The sequence below is a fragment of the Sprattus sprattus genome, assembly GCF_963457725.1.
Source record: "Sprattus sprattus genome assembly, chromosome: 18".
NCBI classification, from domain to species: domain Eukaryota; kingdom Metazoa; phylum Chordata; class Actinopteri; order Clupeiformes; family Clupeidae; genus Sprattus; species Sprattus sprattus.
Window position 1 is genome coordinate 11,729,184 of NC_137916.1, and position 20,552 is coordinate 11,749,735.

Genomic DNA, 20,552 nt, shown 5'->3' on the forward strand with positions numbered 1-20,552 from the left:
AAATAACAGGACTTAAACATCCGCAACTTAATGCAAAATTGCCGTAGACTGAAGAGCAATCGGCGAGGCGTGTCACAGGGTACCCATGAGCCTTTGCGATTAGGTGCTTGTAATTCTGAAATGTTTTTTTATTTATCTACTTCAATGGATTCATAAAAAATAAGGATGATTAATAATTTCGAAACAAATGTGTTTCCTTTAAGTATTAGATGAGTCTGAGCGATATATTGATTAGCCTATCAATACGCTATATGTACCAACCATGGAGGAATCGACTTACCGAAAGCACAAGTACTCATTTCGACCATCTTCTCGTCATGCCTTAAACTGATGAGTAAGGAAAATAACGACGCGGGGTGACGCCCGTGTCCTCGTCAAACTAAACGAGATTAATTTTTGAGAGGGTATAGGTCTGTTTGCTAAGGTGACTTGCTTACTTCGCGAGATGCCTTGCAAGCCTAGGATCTACCCTATCCCATCACTGTACAATAATAAAACTTCCGAACCTTTGCTAGGAGATTACACTCCGGGATACTACCAGAACAAACACGTTTTTGACTTATAAGTTTCCAACAAGATTTCAGAAATCCAATATTGCTTCACTGTGAAGAATTGTACCTCCGCAGCTCCTTAGAACATGGTTGGTGTTCCGTCTCTATCACGCTTCACCAAAGTCATAGAAGATTTTATGTCGTCACACCGTTATTTCATTCATTTTCTTTTGATCTCCCAAAGACACCAAAAGGCTCACAGCTGTTTCAGAGGCATAAATCTTTATTTGTTGTGAACAGCACAAGGAGCCGGGGTATCCATAGCCCATCACCTTAAAAGCTGCATGCCAAATGCACTCTCTCATTCCTTGGTATGCTTCAGGCAGAAAAGGTTTATTCAAAAGAAAAGTAATAACCAAACAGTCTCCCCATGGACTATGTGTCTATACTCTGCAATGAATCATGTACAACTGATAATGTACATTTGAACACCAAATTACATCCAAAGAGCATTTGACAACAGAATCATACATATATGGGGAATATTTTTAAACTCATCACTGACACAGACTGGACCATGGACCAAATTGTGAGACTGAACCATAAAGATCCTACGGCCTCTGCTATTGAGAATAGAGTCCAATTGATGGCGAGTTGCTGAAACAAGGTCTGTCAATAGGGGATGACACTGTTCAACACACAACTGTCAGTCAATCAAGGAAAAAAACCTTTTTAAACATATCGTGTAGGAAAGGATTTCTTTGTACATAAAACACAACCATCCTTTATGCAATTAAGCAGTGACAAGGGAGCAGATATCCATAAACAATGATCGTTACAGTGATTTCTTAAAAAAAAAAAGAGAGAAAAAAAAAAGCTAAAAAGAAGCCTTCAATAGGATCTCCACCTTCTATTCACTCTCCATTACCGCTCATATCAGCCATCCTCCTCACTCATCCCAGTGACTCCGTAAGAGGAGGTGGTCTACCAATGCTGAGGTAATAGTCCTCCTCATCCATGTTCCCTACATTGGTGCTCACCGTGGCGCCTTGTTTTGCCTCGCCCAACCCTACCTTGCTGTCAGCTGCTCCCACCCACACTTCATAGTAGTAAATGTACACCAATCATTCACCTATCACTCAGTCACACACACACACACACACACACACACACACACTCACACACAACCCTCCACAGCCCTGCACACATGCTCTCAGTGGCTCGGTAAACCATTCTTCCCTCCCCGTTTGTTCTAGAGCTCCCCAGACTCGCGCTCCTCTGAACTAGAACGCCTCTCTCTCTCCAGGGATGGTGAGTGCTCTCTGCCTCTGGGCACGTCCGGTGAGGCTGTCCACTCCTCGTCCATCATCATCATCATCCTCTCGGACTCCCTTGGAGGCATCTCACCCGAGCCCCTGCTCTCTTGCATCTGCTCCTGGCTTGGAGAGAAGCCCCTCTCTCTTGGCTGAGGAGAACGCTCTCTGGAGGACCTGATGATACAACAGGAAGGGGGACAGAGAGAACACACTGAAACACCCATGCTCTCACTACAGGGAAGACAGAAGAGGTGCAGATGCTATGAAGGGTCACTTGTAAACAAGGGGGGACACCGTCAACCTTTGCTGGACTAGCTTCTTAGCATATTAGCCTCAACAAAACAGGCTTTCAAAAAGTATTCTAACAGAGAAGTCATTTTTAACCATTGAAATTTTTAAGGAAAACAGGCTTCTAAAACTCAAATTGAAAAACCATTTTAGACCCTGGCATCAAACAAAAACTACTACCATGACCGCAAAGACTTGGCTTCACAATAGTAAGGTTGGCTAGGTTCCGTTCATCATGAATATCAATTCAATATCCTACAATAAATATCTCCAACTTGTCCTTGGCTAAGTAAGCTCAAAAGACAAAAAGGATGTTTTAGAATCTTTTATTCTATGTGATGCATAACAAAATAGCCCAGGTTCATTGAAATAATTTCAGTGGGAGGTTGATTTGGTTAGGATTAGCCAAACAATCTTTTTGTCTAATACTTGGTTTTGGATTGTGGTCAGTAATGTCTAAAGATGTCATACACCTTCCAACCATGTCGGAAAAGGCTGACGTGCACCTACAATTTCTTATTTCAATGATCTGGACATTTACGGGTCACTTATTATTTGATTGCGTATATAAGTTTATGTGTGAGCTTCATAGAAAATATGCTTGGCCCTTAGGACATAATAAAGAGGCAGTGTTAACAGCAGCACAGCATATGCTGAGAGGCACAAGTGTTCGGTACCTCTTCTTCTTGCCCTTGGAATGAGGGTGGGAATGCGAGCGTGAGCGCTGCCTGTCCTTGTTCCTGTGCCTGTGCCTCCTGTCTCGGTCTCGGTCTCTTTCTCGATCCCTCTCTCCTCCTCCTCCTCCTCCTCCTTCCCCTCCTCCGCCTCCTCCTCCTCCGCCGCCTCCGCCTCGTCCACCCCCTCCTTCCTCACGTGACCGAGAGGACTGGTGACGTCTTGAATGACGGGAAGAACTGCTTCCATCCCTAAACATGAAAAGGTGGCGTTAATTAGCAACAGTAATATCAGAATTCCCTTTCGCATTTACAGTTCATGCATACCAGCCTACACACCTTTGGGACTGATTTCCACATCATGCCACCTGGGGAGTGTTTCGTGGTTTTGTTTTAGACGGGAGGGCCAAGCTGATACCTCCATGTTTGTTCGCCCCTTGATGACTTGTTTTTTTACATTTGTACACCTCTGGGCCCTTTCTATAACACCCGTCACCTAGAAACCACACATACTACCAAGATGCTGTGGCAGTCCCAAGGAGGTAGGCATATATTACAACATACCATCGGGGATGACCAATAGGAAATCTGGTCTACACACGCATGAGTAAGCTACAGCGTTTCTGATTGAAAAACACAAACCAGTAGTACTGGGTGTTGAACCTGGCCCCAGAAGACTACACACAATGGAAACATAAACACAATGACTGTCTACTACCGTGCCCTTGAGCAGTTTGAGCCCCGACTTTCAGTGCTAAGGGCACCAAACTGGCAAAATCAGCAGAATTCAGGGCACTGAAAGTGCCCGGATGATGCACTGCAAACGGTCAAAAAATGTAGTGTAAAACGATGGTCACTAGTCGCCCTAACGGGCGCCATCTTGGCTATGTATGGAAGAGGAGGAGCCCTTTCGCCAGCTTTTCGTTTTATTTCTAAAACAATGGCGGACATGATGGCTACAGTGGCTATGGTGGCAGAGGCAGTAGACCACCAGGCTACAGACCTTAAATGTAAATATCAGCAGTAATTAAACAACTGTACTGATATTAAATGTACTACTAACATGCCATTATCAAATTAAAGCCAGTGACATGAGTATTTTGGTGGATTTCACGCTGTATACCGACAGTCAGCATACCTAGCTAGGTAGCATTACCATAAGAATTGCTTGGCAGTTATGCTAAGCTAGCTGGCTATTCCCCCACCCGGTGCCTGTGGCTAGACCGACGAAGGTGCATCTAAATCGGGACACTTTTCGTTTGGCGAGCGGGGGCAGGTGGCAGGCTCCAGGCGCTCGTTACAACGGGCCAGTGCGACAACAGATAGCTATGTCAATCACCAGATAGTGATAAACAACTACTGTTCTGTTAAACAATCAAAATGCCAAATTGAATAATGGATTAACAATAGATATGCTCAGTTTAATAATGGGTTTACATGACAACGCAAACGTTTTAGTTTTCGCGGGTATCGCGAGCAGATTTGCGTACGTCACTTCCACCAGGTGCTTAACGTAAGTGTTCTATTTGATAAAGCACCCCTGAGCGACAGGGAGTGCACTGTAGATGTCAGGGCACTGTATTACAGGGCACTGTATTACAGGGCACTGTATTGCAGTGTACTTTGCAAAGTTTCAGTAATAGACACACTCAATGTTTACCTGTATCGCTCCCCACTTCTGGATCTTGTTCTGAGGAAGGAAAAAAGACAAAAAAAACATAACAGCTATTAAACCGCAGTCTTCAACAGTTATGGGAGGGTGGAGGGTGATGGAGGCTACAGTTCTCAGGAAGAAGCTGTTCTTCAGTCTTAGTTCAGGCTTCAATGGCTCTGTATCTCTTTTCAGATGGGAAGGGGACAAACAGACTGTGACCTAGGTGGGTTGGGTCCTTAATGATTCTTTTTGTGCAGATAGATACTATACACCGTGTCCAGGTTTGGGAGCTCAGTTCCCATAAACCTGTGCGGTTTTCACCCAAACCAAGGCCTTCTGGTTTTCAATGTGTTAAAATGCAAATTGTTAATATGTTATTAATTTGTTGCTGATATGTTGTTTAAAACTACTATTGAGACCGGAGATGAACCACTCAGCAAATCCATATGTATACCAATTTTAAGGAAATCTTCTAACCTATTTATATCACAAAAGAGACTTTAAAGTGGGGGAACAGATAAATAAAGCTACATTTAAATGTAAAGAATGTTAAGCTGTAATTTTATATACCATCTCTTCCAATACCTATATTTTACAAACTTAGCTGTAGTGTCTACAAAACATGAGTTATCATCAACTATACACTTACAATATTTACATTTAACTAGAGCGAAATTAATTGGTCACATTCAGAGAGAACTGGAGCTCTACAAAAATGTTCACTCATGACACAAGTTAAACAGCATTTGCAATTGACCTATCGCTAAGCCACGCCCCCCATTGTGACAGCTGCTAAATCGGACACTTTATCAGAGCTGACTAGAGTTTACAATGGCAGCTATCAGTGACAAAACTATATCCCAAGAGGCTCTAGACAACTTTTGGAGACAAAAGGACCTGATTTCGCCTAGAAGCCTTCAAAAGGGTCTTAATTATGCAATGGAGGGATATGTATACAATTTAAAACTCGATATGGTGGATAACAAGCTTACATTTGAGGCGAGAATTTACAGAGCTCAATGCAAGAGGGAGAAGCCTAACTCACGGTCATTGCGATTGCAGATAAATACATCCAATACCTGCATTGTTCATGCACCGCATGGGAAAGATACAATGAATTCACAGTCAGTTAATTTAACTAATCTGGAAGGCACCGATATGTACACCTACGTTTATTAACTAGCAGGAACCTGCCCCTGACAGGACAGTGTCCAAACCATAGGCTATGGTCCTAACTGTTTAGCTTGTTAATTTAACCTTTTTAATTACCGGCATGCGTGTGTTTCGTTCACGTTGCCATGTTAATCCATTATTAAACCTATTGTTTGTTTAATAAACTGTCCCATAACTGACAAAGTTACGCTAGCGCATTGAATCATTAACGTTAGCTAATTTGAACCAGAGATAACTTGCCTAAGCCTAGCATAACATCAGTGGCGAAAGTAAGCAGGTACTGTGAATAATGAGTAGGCCTATGCCTTTTATCATGTAGGCTTAGTTGATTGCTTAAGCAATGGGAAATTCTAACAAGAGTATGGCAGAAAGCTAATGAACGTAGCGTTCACTGTGCGGTCTGTCACACAGCTTAATCCACCGGAGATATTTTGGACCGATCTTGTTTTCGTTTAGGAAATGAGATACAATATACCCCATTGCCTATCTTCTCACGATAACTCGTATTGTATACAGTGTTGTATCTACCCCATGCACATCGTTTGGCCATTTATGTTGAAACTACATTACCACAATTACACTTGTTTTTGTCCCGTTGTGGCTTGGGGAAAGGGATGAAATATACCCCATTCTGCAGCCTATCGGGATACCTACTGTCGGTGTTACATGTACCCCAAGCACATCGTTTGACCATGTTTTTTTTTTTTTCATAAGCAACATCAATCGATCATTAAATTATTGTAACATGTCTCCTCCCTGTTGTTTTCAATGGAGTTATCGGAGCCGATGTCCGAGTCCAGTTCAGGCTGAAATGTCATTGGTTCATCTGCGTTCTAAGGGCGGCGCTTAGCGACAGGTCAATTGGAATACAGATATACCACTTTCTAAACAATGACTAAAATAACTAGGCATTGTATCCAGACTCACCTCCGCTTGTCTCTTTCTCGCTCAAGCTCTCTCTCCCGCTCGCTCGCCCGCTCTCTTTCTTTCTCCCTTTCCTTCTCTCGTTCTTTCTCCCGCTCTCGTTCCCACTCCCTCTCTCGTTGCTCCTCTTTGTCTCGCTCCTCCCGTCTTCTCATCCTCATTTGTTCCTGCTTCTCTGCAACAGTTTTCTTTGGAAAGGAAAAATTAAAACGCAGTAAGAACCGAGACGAAGCCAGTATTTTTGAATTCACAGAAACAGCAGTCTCACAATCACATGCTAAATGAATAACCTACATCTACAACCTACAAGTACATCTCAGGTTTCCATAGGCCCCACAAAAACCTTGTGTCAAGATCTGACTAAGTACATCCTAAACCTGCTGGTTTACACAGATCTTCTTACCCTGAGCTTATCAAGCTTCTCACGGATTTCAATAAATCCAAGATGCAGCTTTCCCCCAAAGTGGTCAGCCAGTCGACGGTCATTGTCATGGAGACCGAGGTAGGCACTGCACACCTCACAAACTCTCAGTTTCTGCTGCTGGAAGCTTGAGGCTGGCATGGAGTTCCGGTAAATATCCTGTGTCACACAAACACAAATCAAACAATTCGTCTCGCTTACATGCTGGGTCTTTAAGCAAAGGTAGGAGTAGAAGGTATCTTAATAGATACAGAGTTTCAGAAAACGTTTTGCAATAAGTAGGAACAGAAGCATCTTCAGTGCGCTAAATCAAAACAGTGTTACAAGAGCATGGGCTAGGTTGTATATTTTTGTCCTACAGACAATTAGTTTTAAAATGGACTCAGGGAAAGCACTATGACATTTGTCAACCTCTCATCACTGTGGCAAAATGGTCAGCTGTGTTACCTCAGCCTCCTTCTTCATGGCTTTGGTCTTCTCCACCTTCTCCAACACCTGCTGTGCCTCATCCACATTCCCTTCCCCGCCCAGCTGCTCCGCTCGTGCCAGCAGCTTCCCAATCTCCTCATTCAGCTCATGCACGCGTTCTGCCTGAGAAACAGAAGGATGAAATCAACACATAGTGCAAAGTAACAGTGTTCACACATTTCTCATTGAGACAATTGACTACTGAATTTACGTACATAGAGCAGAAGAAGAATAAATCTTAATGCTAATAGTCACGTACTTTCATGCTGCTGACAGTTCTCAGCAGTGTTAATATCATCCTGCTTGTCGTTATTCTGAAGCTTCACTACACCACACATACCTTGGGATACCCAGGAGCAGGTTGCCCGTTCACAAAATGCTACAAAGATTAAAATTAAAAAAAGTTCAAAATGGCCTTTTGGGACGTTTTGTTTGCTATTGCTGGCTAAGTGTGCAACCTTAGACGGTAACATTAACATTTTGACAGTAACATTAACATTTTATTTTAACATTAACACATTTGTTGGAGAGACTAGTTGTGTACTTGTAGTCGTTATAATACTAGTTGACATGAACCATAACTGTTTGGGGGTGTTAGCTGGCAAGCTCAAGAAGCTTCATTTACTTTGGAGCAGACATGCGTGTTTGTTGATCTTTGATGCATTGAGTTGGGAGCGGGGTCTCCCACACTGTTTAATCCACAGCCGGCTCCTTTCCTCCTTTGTTTTGGGCTTTAGAAATGTGGAAATAAACGACGTGTCGCTCTAAAATCTCAGGGTACCTTGTGTCAGATCTACAAGTCCCATATAAACACCGTTTCACCATGCTCATCAGCCCTCAAGGTCGTCTGACCCTCAGGTAGGATTGGACGAGGGCCGTTCTAGGGAGGAGTTTCGCGAACGGTCAATTGTGGGTTTATTGGAAGCTCATTCGTCACATGCGTTAAATTAGTTAAAAAAAAATAACGGATTAATCCTGAAAATGAATCATAACGCATTATTTTTCACAACTCTACTTTATATATTAAGATGCCCCCTCAAATGCCAATTTGACATAAATTGTGAAGACCAGATATCAACATGAACCTGAGAAAAGCGAAAAGTAAAAAAACTAAAACAGTGGCAAACCTTTGCAGCAACTTCAGCACTGATCTCCTCTTGCGTCTCTGCAAGACGTTTCTTGGCAAGCTCTGTTCGTCGGTCACAGTCAGCTATGAATGACTGCAGGTGTTCTGCTGCCTGTGAAAGGAAAGAGAACATTAATTTCTTTATTGACAGTTATATCAGTGAAAATTCAGTAGTGGTCGGCCTACTAATCTGTCTGCCGATTAAATGCCAATTTGAGATAACCAGCATCTGCCAATGACTGCGCTCACGAGTCCGGCGAACAAAAAAATGTCTGTAGACACATCTGCAGGCAGCTTTGCCAGTAGGGCGGCTGTGGAACTGTGGTAGCGCTCCCCTTGTGTCAATTTCACCATTCTATGGGCAGACCTCAGTGGGTGCTGTGAAACATTGCAAAAAGTGCTAATGCTGGATGGAACATTACCTGAGAAAACGGTCAGACTTAAAACAGCAATACAGAGTTCTGTTCCGAAACTAGTAAGCTAACTACCTAAATGGCATGCAAAAACCTTGCAAACACAACCAACAGCCCAGATGTCACTGGTAGAAAACTTGCCAATACACACACTGGTGTCTTTTGGCAGTATAGCTGGCAATGGCATGTGTTTGAAAGCTTTTCTTCCGTTTTTGCAGGGTGTTCCAGCCCGTTACACAGAACTACATATGGCATATCTTGGATGGCTAGTGGGGAAGACAGATGTGTTTATCTGTCCTTCACATGACCATATGCTATAAAAATTAATTTGAGGATGGTACTGAAACTAGTTGCCTATAAAACCATACTTCAAAAAGTGCCAAATTGTTGCATAGTGTTACTTTAAATTCCTAGCTTTCAAAGCTCAATATATTGGCCACTCTTAATAACATGTACAATGTTTACTGTCTGTACAATAAGACTGATTCCGGTCTTATGGAAAATTACATTTTGTTGGGAGTTGCAATGATAGCAAGCCTTCAACCAACAAAACAAGCTTACAAAACCATTAGGTGGGCTGGTGCAAAGGCCAATGGGACCTGTGGGTTTTCGTAGTCTAGACAAAAAGGCTCAGAACATAATGTGTAATTTCTATGGCATCTAAGGTACCTAGCGAACTAACATTATTTAACTAGTTCATGTCTTATTGGCCACAGAAGAATCTTCAAATATACATTTCCTCAAAAAGTCAAAAAAGATCACAAAGTTATATCATCCACATAGAAATTATATCCCCCCAACTGTTTAGTCAACATTTCACCAAATATAAACTTTAGAGCTGGCATTGCAAGTTAACGAGAATGCAAAAAGGATGAAATAGCCAGATGGCAATATCAATGTCAACAAAGCAAGATATCTATTGATTCTCTTCTCACCCAATCAGTTAGCGACAATAACTTTCAAATTCTGCACCCTTTCAAAATTTCAGATGTATTGACAAGGTCTGCAACACCCTAACAAACACAAATTCTGTTGCTTTTAGATAATTTTTGGTTGAGTAACACTGGACTATAAATTGGCCTTATCTATGTAGCCGTTAATTGTACATGAACCTGTGGTCTGCCGTTGTTAAGCACGTACCCTACAATTTTGTACTACTTATGCAAATAGACACAGTGCTGGACAGAACGGCGTTAAATAAATATTCATGTAAGTTGTTATCATTATTAAATTGTTGTATTTTATCAGATGCAAAAAATAAACATGATATCAACATTCTATTTTGGCTATCAGTCACCCTGCGCCTTAATATCGACATTGGCCATTGGAAAACCCATATCAGTCAACCACTAGAATTCAGCATGAGGCATTGAAACCATGACAACCGGTATAAGCTGATAAATTACATTTCCAAAGCAATAAACAATGACAGCACAGCTAAAAGTATGCACAACTTACATCCAGCTCAAAAAAATACTCCTTCTGTTTCGAGGCAATCTCATAGTCTGCCCTGAGGGCCAAGTCATGGACCTTCTCACACTCTCCCAGGTCCATTCTCTGCAATACACAAAGCAATTATCAGATTATTGGTCTCAGCACTTCACATTTATATCATTGACTTAATAGGGATGGCTGAAGTTTTCTTGGGGATTCGGAGAGTAAAACTCACAGTGCCCGAAAGTATGTCATGGGGGCATGAATTTAGCAGGTGACTCTTGCAGACCCTCTCATCAGTAAACTTGATCCTTTGGCGCATGCTGTCCCCTGTTAAAAAAGAGTATTGTGACCAGTTATTCAATAGGCATGTTTTAGAACTTAAATAGTAATAAACCTTCTTAGATAAACTATAGTGCACGTTATGTATGTGTCACTGCGCTAACAGTTGCGACACATGTGACGACTGTTTTGAGTTAACGGGTTAGTAGACAAGACATCTGCACTTCTTTTGCTCTGTTCAAATCAACGAAGAGGGCATCTACTCGTTCGAATGTGTAATTATAAATACTACAAGCCCATAAAGCTACATCATCAGTTGGCTACATAAACAAGTTACAAGACAAGGACACGTTTAACAATGGTAGCTATTCCAGAATTAAATTCACGAAGATCAAGCAGTCTAACTCGGTGAACTCTTGCTAGCCATTAACATTAGCCAAGTTTGCTTGCTTGGACTGCTAACTTAACGTTAGCTATCTTATCAACCTAAGTAGCGTAACCTTAGCTAGCCAGGCACGTTCGCTTGAGAGCTAGATGCTAATATTAGCTAATGCGCTACATCATGTGCCTGTTGTATTAGCTGCTCCACTCGATGCTACATCTGTGAAAAGCTAAATGTAAATGGCTGTACTCACCATCCCTTCCAGTACCCATGAGTTGGTCCAGCATTGCCCTCATCTGCGCTTGAGCCGACATCTTCTCTGCTCCTGTCGGTGTCCCCTCACTGACAGACCACGCGCCGAATGTTGTGTCCACAGACTGATTAACGCCACAAAGCTAGCTAGCTAGCCAAGGCCTTGGGTAACGTCAGGTATGCTAGCTAGCTAGCTATCGAAAGTTTGAAATCACAAGGTAGCTAATGTTATACTTCAGAGTCAAACAAGCAATCCACGACGAACATGACTTCAAAAACTATGATGGAGACACCCTTATCGATAACAGTTTGTCCAATGCTCCCTTTTCATCTCTATAGCCCGTCTTCTTTTGAATTATGGTGGCTAATGTTATGTGCTAGGCGGTTAACAAGCGCCGTTCTGGTTTCGTTTGAGTTTTGCCTCAACGTTAGTTGCGCTAGCCAGAGAGCTGTCTCAAGACTTGGGAGGAACACTTGTTTCTGGGTGCAATTAAATATTAAATACAGACTGAAATTCGATCAGTCATTTTGCACACATGGTGAAATAAATTAGTTTTCAATAGTTAGGCGTTATCCCTTTCAGGTAGCTTTGTCGAGGCTTGCCGTCAGCCTCTCGGACAAACCCGTTCCCTCCACCGAACGTTTTGAGGAAGCGCTGAAACCAGTGACTTCAATACCCAGTGACGTCACTACCCAACACAGTTCCACAGTTGTAAACTCAGGCCTACAGTGGTTCACGATGTAATCAACATCAGCACACGTAAGAAATGTCATAAAACTTCACGACTTCATGTATCAAGTATATAACTCGTTGGCATATATTATTGGATACATATAACCTAATTAAAAATGTATATTTCTTCTAATTCGACTCCACAACAAGTAAAGAAATAGCCCAAGGAGGACCACAGCTAGAATTCCAGCAGCATTGAAAAGTGCAGGCCACGTCAGGAACACAGTAGGCACTACCCCTAAAATTATGGTAAATCAAGGGACCTTCTCTTCAATAAATGGTCAGTGTGCTTTTTACAGTTATTGATACATTCAAAGGGAAATAAAGCCCTTCTACAGATCCAGATAGGTCAGGAGGTCTATGTTGTAGTAGGCTACTCAACTCCAGGACTTGGACTTGAGTCCTGGTTTTCAGGACTCGTGAATTTTGACTTGAGCACTGATGACTTGGACTTGGACTAAGACGCAAGCATTGACTGCATTCGGTGTAGGAAGTTAGAGACGAGGACTCGGATGTATGCTTGCAAGTACATTTGTTTGGTTATTGTGTTACACACAGTAAATAAACTTCTTTTTGAAATGGTTTGTATTTGTATTTCAGCTCTTTGATTGTGCCATAGTGGAGCACTGGAGCCCATCTTGGAACTCAACGTAGACTCAACCTTGATGACAGACTTGGACTCAGATAAAGGGGACTCGACTCGGACTCTTCTTTGGTGATATGGACTTGGACCCGAACATCTGGGACCTGAGACTCAACTCAGACTCGAGGCTTAGTTACTCTACTATAACACTGCAGGAAGGATGGAGAGATTGTGCACAGCAGTATGAGGTGTTTGATCACATGCACACACAGACAGAGAACAAGATGCAGATATTCTTGTGCACACTGTGCGAAACCGATTCTCGAGCTGCATCTTAAAGGAAACAAAATGGCACAATAAAACATGTACTCCTTTAAGAGAATAAAACAAAAAACAACGAAGGGCAGTTTTTACTTTTATATCAGACATCAAACCAGAATGCATGAAAACGTATGTACGTACGTAAACTAATGTAGATCAACAGCTTTTGAGAGCCAGAAAGGACATGATAAGCACACTCTTATCCGTTTTACAATGGATCAAGTTAAATAATTTAGTATGTTCCAATGAATGCTTCATAATCTTAAAAAAATTACAGCTGAAGACTCATCTCTTTCCCAATAACCTACACCTCTAGCAATTTTCACCATATGTGTTGAAAAATCCCTATTCTCTTCTAATTCTTTCACTGCAGTTTGACTTATCTTTTCCACTTCCTTTAAATACCTCTCAGCTATTTAGCAAACTGTCGCATGGATTTACAATATTTAGCTTGCTATTTTCTCCCCAATCAGCTATCTGCTTTTATAATATCTCACTTCACTTGTATTTGGCTTTGGATGAAAGCTAATAAATATATGTACATTCAAATGGTCATGGCAGGGTGTATCCACCCATACTAAATTACCTCCTATATATTGAGCATTCTTTACTGTTTGTTGTAAATGTTTTGATGCTTTCATAGTTTCATTTGTAGTTCGGGGGTTGGACTTACACAATATATTTCCTTATTATACAATGTAAGTGTACGAAAGACTACGTTGATTATGGCGTTGCCTAGCAACGCGTCAGTTTTGACAGTTATGAATAAGTTTCCAAGTTTCTCTCGTAGCCTGTGGCAGTTGTGGTCAAGGGTTAAATGTATTATTAGTAAATCATCTTTATTCAATTGCATATGTGAGGCATAGTGTGCGTTCCTGCTACAAACCACACCCATGTAACAACTCATGCAGTGTCATGTACAAAACAGAATGATAGCCTATTAAAAGAGAACAAGAAGACTAGTGCCGTGATTGTGGTGTTCTTACCGACACTGCCCGAGCAGCACAATCTAGCAACCTACCAGATAATTATACAGTCCTTTTTACCTCAATAACATTTGGTCCTTATGAGCCGGATACAGTGTTGATTCGGGATCAAGATGCAAGAAAGCAGTGAAACAGTTCGTCAAAAACGGCAGACAAGCCTGCCACGTTACCTAGACGACTATGAGCTTGATGGAGCCAGTTACAAACATCACTATCCTTCAGCAGCGGGAATGCAAATGCACATGCAAGAGAATGAATGGAGACCCAGCATGGAGGGAGCAGTCCAGATGACACCCTCCTCACATCCACGCGCCTCATACCCCATGCGCCAAGTACAGTGGGACCCAGCCCTCGATGAACAAGAGGACGTGCTTTCCCCCAGCCTTCGCACAGTGTATGACCAGTGGAGTAAGCAGTCTGATGAGTGCTCACATTCCTCTTCTAAGCATGATGACGGCAGAGATGTTGCCACTGCATATAAAGCCGAGCTAGAGGAGCTCCGTAAGGAGAACATGAAACTACGCCAAGCTCACGAGTATATGTTAAACAACATTGGAGACTTCAGAGATGTCCACAAAGACATGAGGTCGCTAACAGAGAAGGTGACTGCCCCAAGAATAAGTCATATGGAGCATCATCAAACAGCCTGGCCAGAGTTACCTCCCCCCCCCCCTCCCCCTCCACCTCCTACGCCACGCGTCACAGATAGAGAGCATGACTACGGAGACGAAGGCAACTGGCCACCTCCCCCACCATGGCCACCAGCAGTGTCATCAGGACATCTTGATAAAGGGCAAATGGTCTCAGCCATAGACAGAATGATGGCTGAACTACAGCTTATGAAACAGAGTGCGGCATCTAACCTAACGAATAGCCTATCTTCCACCCCCAGAGCAGGCTATTTCCAAAGGCCCATGCAACCTAGCAGGCCCACGCTATCCCAGCCATTTACAGCTGTAGGGACTCCAACACACTCCCCATTGTTCAGCCCCCCAAGCCATAGAGCCCAGTATGACCCTGGTTCCCGCTTTAGATATTTACCTAGACCCCGAGGCTATAGTTACTCACATATAGGCAATCAGCAGCCATTCCACTCATCTGGGTCTGAAGAGAGGGTGTACAGGGGGCCTAAGCCGAAGATCCCACTCTTCATCCACCGAGATCCAATGGAGTTCGCCCGCCTAAAAATAGCCCTAGAGAATCTGTTGCCTGCAGATACCACTGAGCTCTTTAAATATCAAGTCCTCACTGATCACTTGAAACTTGAAGAGGCCTGTCTTGTAGCTGATTCTTACCTCAATTCACCCACTCCCTACAGTGACACCATGTCAGCCTTAGATGAGAAGTTTGGGCAGCCTCATCACGTGGCTCTGAAGAGACTAGCCACTGTCATGGAGTCACCAGCGGTGAAGCGTGGAGATGCTGCGGCCTTCGAGAGGTTTGCACTGCATGTACAGTCTCTGGTGGGCATGCTTCAGACCCTGGGGCCTGATGGAGACGTGGAATTGAGATGCGGCTCACACGTCGCCCGTCTCCTCACCAAACTCCCACCTGAAATGAGAGCTGACTTTCGCCGCCAGATGATTCAGCGACCTGGGGTCACATACACCCTGATCGACCTGGCAGAGTGGCTAAGATACGAGTCCTGGTGCCAAGGCTATGAGGTCGAACTGACGAGCAACAGACATGGGGCCTCTGTGCTACATGGAGCGGAGGGCTCTACGGCTATAGTTCCACAACAACAACGCCCGGCATGGTCTGAGAGGAGGGACAAAGTAAAGCCGTACTGCCCATACTGCGAGAGCTCAGAGCATTTCCTTAATAAGTGCCAAGCCATTCAAAGTCTCACCAAGGAGCAAGTGATTGAGTGGATCAAAGCCAACAAACGATGCTGGCGCTGTGCAAGGAACCACCAAGCTGCGCAGTGTGACCTGAAGAAGCTGTGCGACGTGTGTCAAGGCAGACATTTAAAGGTCCTTCATGAGGTCAATAAGAGAGACTCGGCTGAGCCACGCAGAGAGGAAAGCTGTTTAGTCAACACCGCAACTGAGGTCCTCTATCTGGACCGCCCATCTGATTCATCTAGAGTCCTTCTAAAGATAATTAAAGTGCTGCTTATCCATCACGACCGCAAACTGGAGACATACGCTGTATTAGACGACGGTTCGGAGCGCACTATGCTCCTGCCAGAGGCTGCCAAGCAGCTAGGGCTAGAAGGCACTCCCGAAGAACTTAACCTGCGCACCATAAGACAGGACGTCGAGGTTCTCAGAGGAGCATGTGTGTCCTTCCACTTATCACCAGCTGCCCAGCCGAAGAACAGGTTTAAAATTACTCAAGCCTTCACATCACCGCGTCTAAGCCTTGCAGAGCAGTCTTACCCCATCACATCGCTTCAGAGGAAGTACAAACACCTTGTCGGTCTCCCCCTCACGCAGTTTAACCAGGTTCAGCCCCTCATCCTCATAGGCGCTGACCACCCTCACTTACTCACCCCAGTCGAGCCCGTCAGATTGGGCCCACCAGGAGGACCCGCAGCTCTCCGTACTCGGCTGGGATGGACCCTGCAAGGCCCTGCAAGGCTAGTGCAGCAGACTTTGACACAACAGCAGTGCCTTTTCACCACCGTGTCTCCGCAGACCGCGGAACTGATGGAAAATGTGCAAAGACTGTGGCAGATGGACACGCTGCCATTCCAAAGTGACAAGGTAGTCATGCGGTCCAAGGAGGACCAAGAGGCTGTGGATATGCTAGAGGCAAAGACGACACGTGTGGAGGTAGAGGGTGTCTTGCGGTATGCTACCCCCCTACTACGCAAACGCCAAATGCCCTTCTTCAAAGCCACCAAGGAGATGGTAATGCCGAGTCTGAGGAGCACTGAGAAGAGGCTGGCAAGAGACCCAAAGCTAGCCGAGGCGTACTGTGAGGAGATCCACAAACTGGTCAAGGCAGGATCAGCCAAGAAGCTCAGCCCTGACGTCTCAACAGAGGGCGAATCATGGTTCATCCCCCATCATTTAGTTAGGCACAACGAAAAGAATCGTATTGTGTTTAACTGCTCATACCAGTTTCGTGGCCTGAACTTGAATGAGGCATTACTGCCTGGACCAACTCTCAGCGCCTCTCTTCTCGGAGTCCTTCTTCGCTTTAGACAAGATGCAGTGGCCATTAGCGGCGACATACGCAGTATGTTCCATCAAGTCAGGCTCCAACCAGAAGACAGGCCACTTCTCAGGTTCGTTTGGAGAGACATGAGGCGAGAGGAGCCCCCAGATGTGTACGAGTGGCAAGTCTTACCATTTGGCACAACCTGCTCCCCATGCTGCGCCACGTTCGCACTTCAGCGCCACGTCAAGGAGCATAGTTCTGCCGATGAAGATGTGAGGCGGTCCGTAGAACAGTGCTTCTACGTCGACAATTGCCTACAGAGCGTGTCAACTGTTGAGGAGGCTAAGCAGCTTGTGGATAAGCTCCGTGCTCTTCTCGCCACTGGTGGCTTTGAACTCCGCCAGTGGGCAAGCAGTGCCCCAACTGCAATCAGTCACCTACCCACCGAGGCCAGGTCCAACAGCCTTGAGCACTGGCTTTCGAAGGGTGATGCCAGCCATCCAGAATCTGCCCTCGGACTTACCTGGCACTGGGAGTCTGATAGGCTAGGCTACAAGCACCGACCCCTACAGTATGGAGAATTAACAATGCGGAATGTCTACAAGGTCCTCGCTCGACAGTACGACCCGCTGGGGTTCATTCTGCCATACACAACCCGTGCAAAGATCCTCGTCCAGCGCCTTTGGGATAAGCATCACAGCTGGGATGATCCACTGCTCCCCCAAGAGGTGCTGCGAGAATGGAAGGATTGGGAAACAGAGCTTCAAGTGTTGCCACGTATATCACTTCCCCGACCTTACGTACCAGCTCAGGTTGACGTACTCACCAGACAGCTGCACATATTCAGCGACGCATCTGAGAGGGCCTATGGCTCTACCGCGTATCTTCGAACCGAGGACACACAGGGTGGAGTCCACCTGTCATTCCTTGTGGCAAGATCAAGAGTGGCCCCACGGCGGCAAACATCAATGCCAAGATTGGAGCTCTGTGGTGCCCTTACCGGAGCGCAGTTGTATAGCCTGCTGGGAAAGGAGCTCACATTGCACATAGACCAGACCATACTGTGGACAGACTCCACTACTGTGTTGACGTGGCTCCAATCTGAATCGTGCCGTTTCAAGGTGTTTGTAGGCACACGTGTGTCTGAAATCCAGGAGTTAACGGACTCCAGCTGCTGGCGCTATGTAGACTCTGCCCAGAACCCTGCCGATGACATTACGCGGGGCAAGACCCTGGAAGAGCTAGCACAGCCAAACCGTTGGAGTCATGGGCCACCTTTCCTTCTCAAGGGACCCGAAGATTGGCCTGTGAGGCCGTCCACAATGGCCGAGCCAGATCCTGCAGAATTCCGTAAGCTTACATTCTGTGGCCTGACCTCCACAGCTGAGCAGCCCAGAATCTCCCGAGCTGAACAGTATGCCTGCTGGAGAGATCTTGTCGAGGCCAATGTACGGGAGCTTCATGGGGCGGCCACTGAAACTGTTGCTCCAACTGCCTCAGACTATCAGCAAGCAGAGATGCTGATCATCAAGCAGGCACAACGGGACAGTTTTCCGGAGGAGCTGCGCCTCCTCGAAGCAGGCAAGCCGGTGCAGCGCAGTAGCCGCCTGCTGACCCTGTCACCAGAGCTGGACCCTGATACAGGGATCCTACGGGTGGGTGGAAGACTACGGCGAGCACAGGCACTAGATTCCAGTGCTATACATCCGATCGTCTTAGATCCCGGCCATCCAGCCACTAAACTCCTGATCCAGGACTATGACTCTCGCCTATGTCATCCTGGACCAGAGCGTGTGTATGCAGAGATGAGACGGTCTATCTGGGTCCTGCGCGGGAGAGAGGCCATCCGACGCATACAGCACCAGTGCAAGGAATGTCGTAGATGGAAGGCCCGTCCTGCAGTGCCGAAGATGTCAGACCTACCTGTAGCTCGGCTACGGCTCTTCAAGCCGCCATTCTACTCAACTGGTGTCGATTGCTTCGGGCCGTTCCAGATCAAGATAGGCCGGCGCACAGAGAAGAGGTGGGGCATTATCTTCAAATGCCTAACAACCCGGGCTGTGCACTTTGACCTCTTACCCAGCATAGACGTAGACTCTTACCTGATGGCGCTCAGAAGGTTCATCGCTCGCAGGGGGGCCCCGGCGGAGGTCTATTCTGACCAAGGGACCAACTTCAAGGCCGGTGAGAAGGAGTTACGCGAAGCGTTCGCCAGCATGAACCCGGAACTCAAGAGACTCCTAGCCAAGCAGAAAATTGCCTTTCACTTCAACCCTCCTGCAGCTCCACACTTCGGTGGGGTCTGGGAACGTGAAATTAGATCTGCAAAGACTGCTTTGCACACAGTGATAGGAGCTCAGTCAGTCGCTGAGGAAGTGCTTCTCACAGTCCTGCTGGAAGTGGAAGCTATCCTGAACTCTAAACCTTTAGGCTATACCTCGTCAAGTGTAGCTGATGAGGACCCGGTGACACCCAATGTCCTTTTAATGGGGCGGCCTGACGGCGCACTACCACAAGTGGTGTACCCTATGGACAAAGGACTCACCAGAAAGAGATGGAAGCACTGCCAAATCCTGGCCGACCAGTTCTGGGCGAGCTTCATCAGGAACTACTTGCCCACGCTACAGCTTCGCCAGAAATGGCACGCCGACACGGAAGACCTCGCTGAGGATGCCGTGGTCTTGCTGGTGGACGCGCAGCTTCCAAGAGCAAGTTGGCCCATTGGGAAGATCGTCAACGTCCATCGGAGCGCAGACGGTCACGTGCGCTCAGCAGACGTTCGAGTGAGGGATCGAGTTTATACTCGGCCAGTGACCCGACTCATTCAACTCCCCGCCATCCCAGACTCCGAAGACAACGGAGATCCGCCACCGTCAGCAGAACATCCGGCTGATGAGTCTTTCTCATGAGCAAATTGCCTCAGCAATTCGAGGGCGGCTGTACGAAAGACTACGTTGATTATGGCGTTGCCTAGCAACGCGTCAGTTTTGACAGTTATGAATAAGTTTCCAAGTTTCTCTCGTAGCCTGTGGCAGTTGTGGTCAAGAGTTAAATGTATTATTAGTAAATCATCTTTATTCAATTGCATATGTGAGGCATTGTGTGCGTTCCTGCTACAAACCACACCCATGTAACAACTCATGCAGTGTCATGTACAAAACAGAATGATAGCCTATTAAAAGAGAACAAGAAGACTAGTGCCGTGATTGTGGTGTTCTTACAGACACTGCCCGAGAAGCACAATCTAGCAACCTACCAGACAGGGGCGGTCTTTCCTACAGGCGGTATAGGCGGGCGCCTAGGGCGCCACTCAGAAGGGGACGCAAAAAACTGCGCCCAGTTTTTTTTTGCGCCCCCTTACATATCTCCAACCAAAATAAATCTAACATTAGGGTAAAATTAGCCAAAAATCGAAAACGGAAGGGGTACGAACCTCCTTGGTGTTGGTTAGAGTGTGTGTGTGTGTGCCTAGTGAAGAGGCTAAAGCCATCAGGGGCGCAATTTAAGAAGAAAGAAAGGAAGA

At 45.4% G+C, this 20,552-nt stretch overlaps 2 protein-coding genes across 4 annotated transcripts; one reads left to right on the top strand and one right to left on the bottom strand.

Moving 5' to 3' along the window:
• Positions 1-756: 756 nt before the first annotated feature.
• LOC308379461 (putative RNA-binding protein Luc7-like 1) lies at positions 757-11,952 on the bottom strand. Its single transcript, XM_080856611.1, has 10 exons — positions 11,300-11,952; positions 10,618-10,712; positions 10,407-10,505; positions 8,537-8,647; positions 7,389-7,532; positions 6,924-7,100; positions 6,524-6,708; positions 4,430-4,459; positions 2,773-3,021; positions 757-1,981 (listed from the first exon to the last, which is right to left on the bottom strand). Exons 1-10 carry the CDS (start codon positions 11,358-11,360, stop codon positions 1,744-1,746), a joined length of 1,389 nt encoding a protein of 462 aa, XP_080712737.1. The 5' UTR covers positions 11,361-11,952; the 3' UTR covers positions 757-1,743.
• Positions 10,879-20,347, top strand: LOC308379458 (uncharacterized protein). 3 transcript variants are annotated; one of them, XM_080856607.1, is made up of 3 exons: positions 11,929-12,058; positions 12,182-12,280; positions 12,632-20,347. In XM_080856607.1, exon 3 carries the CDS (start codon positions 14,035-14,037, stop codon positions 19,936-19,938), a length of 5,904 nt encoding a protein of 1,967 aa, XP_080712733.1. In that variant the 5' UTR covers positions 11,929-12,058; positions 12,182-12,280; positions 12,632-14,034; the 3' UTR covers positions 19,939-20,347. The 3 variants fall into 3 exon arrangements, with proteins under 3 accessions (XP_080712732.1, XP_080712733.1, XP_080712734.1); XM_080856608.1 differs by having other exon boundaries at positions 11,937-12,058; positions 12,187-12,280; XM_080856606.1 differs by lacking the exons at positions 11,929-12,058; positions 12,182-12,280 and adding an exon at positions 10,879-11,025.
• Positions 20,348-20,552: the final 205 nt, after the last annotated feature.

What these genes read in the sequence shown, in the direction of transcription:
- LOC308379458 (XM_080856606.1), top strand. Translation starts at nt 14,035, where the DNA reads ATGCAAGAAAGCAGTGAAACAGTTCGTCAAAAACGGCAGACAAGCCTG.
- LOC308379461 (XM_080856611.1), bottom strand. Translation starts at nt 11,360, where the DNA reads ATGTCGGCTCAAGCGCAGATGAGGGCAATGCTGGACCAACTCATGGGT. An exon ending in AGAAGCTTGATAAGCTCAGG is followed by an intron (nt 6,709 to 6,923) that starts GTAAGAAGATCT and finishes TCCTTTCCAAAG; the next exon opens with AAAACTGTTGCAGAGAAGCA. An exon ending in CGAGAAAGAGACAAGCGGAG is followed by an intron (nt 4,460 to 6,523) that starts GTGAGTCTGGAT and finishes TTCCTTCCTCAG; the next exon opens with AACAAGATCCAGAAGTGGGG.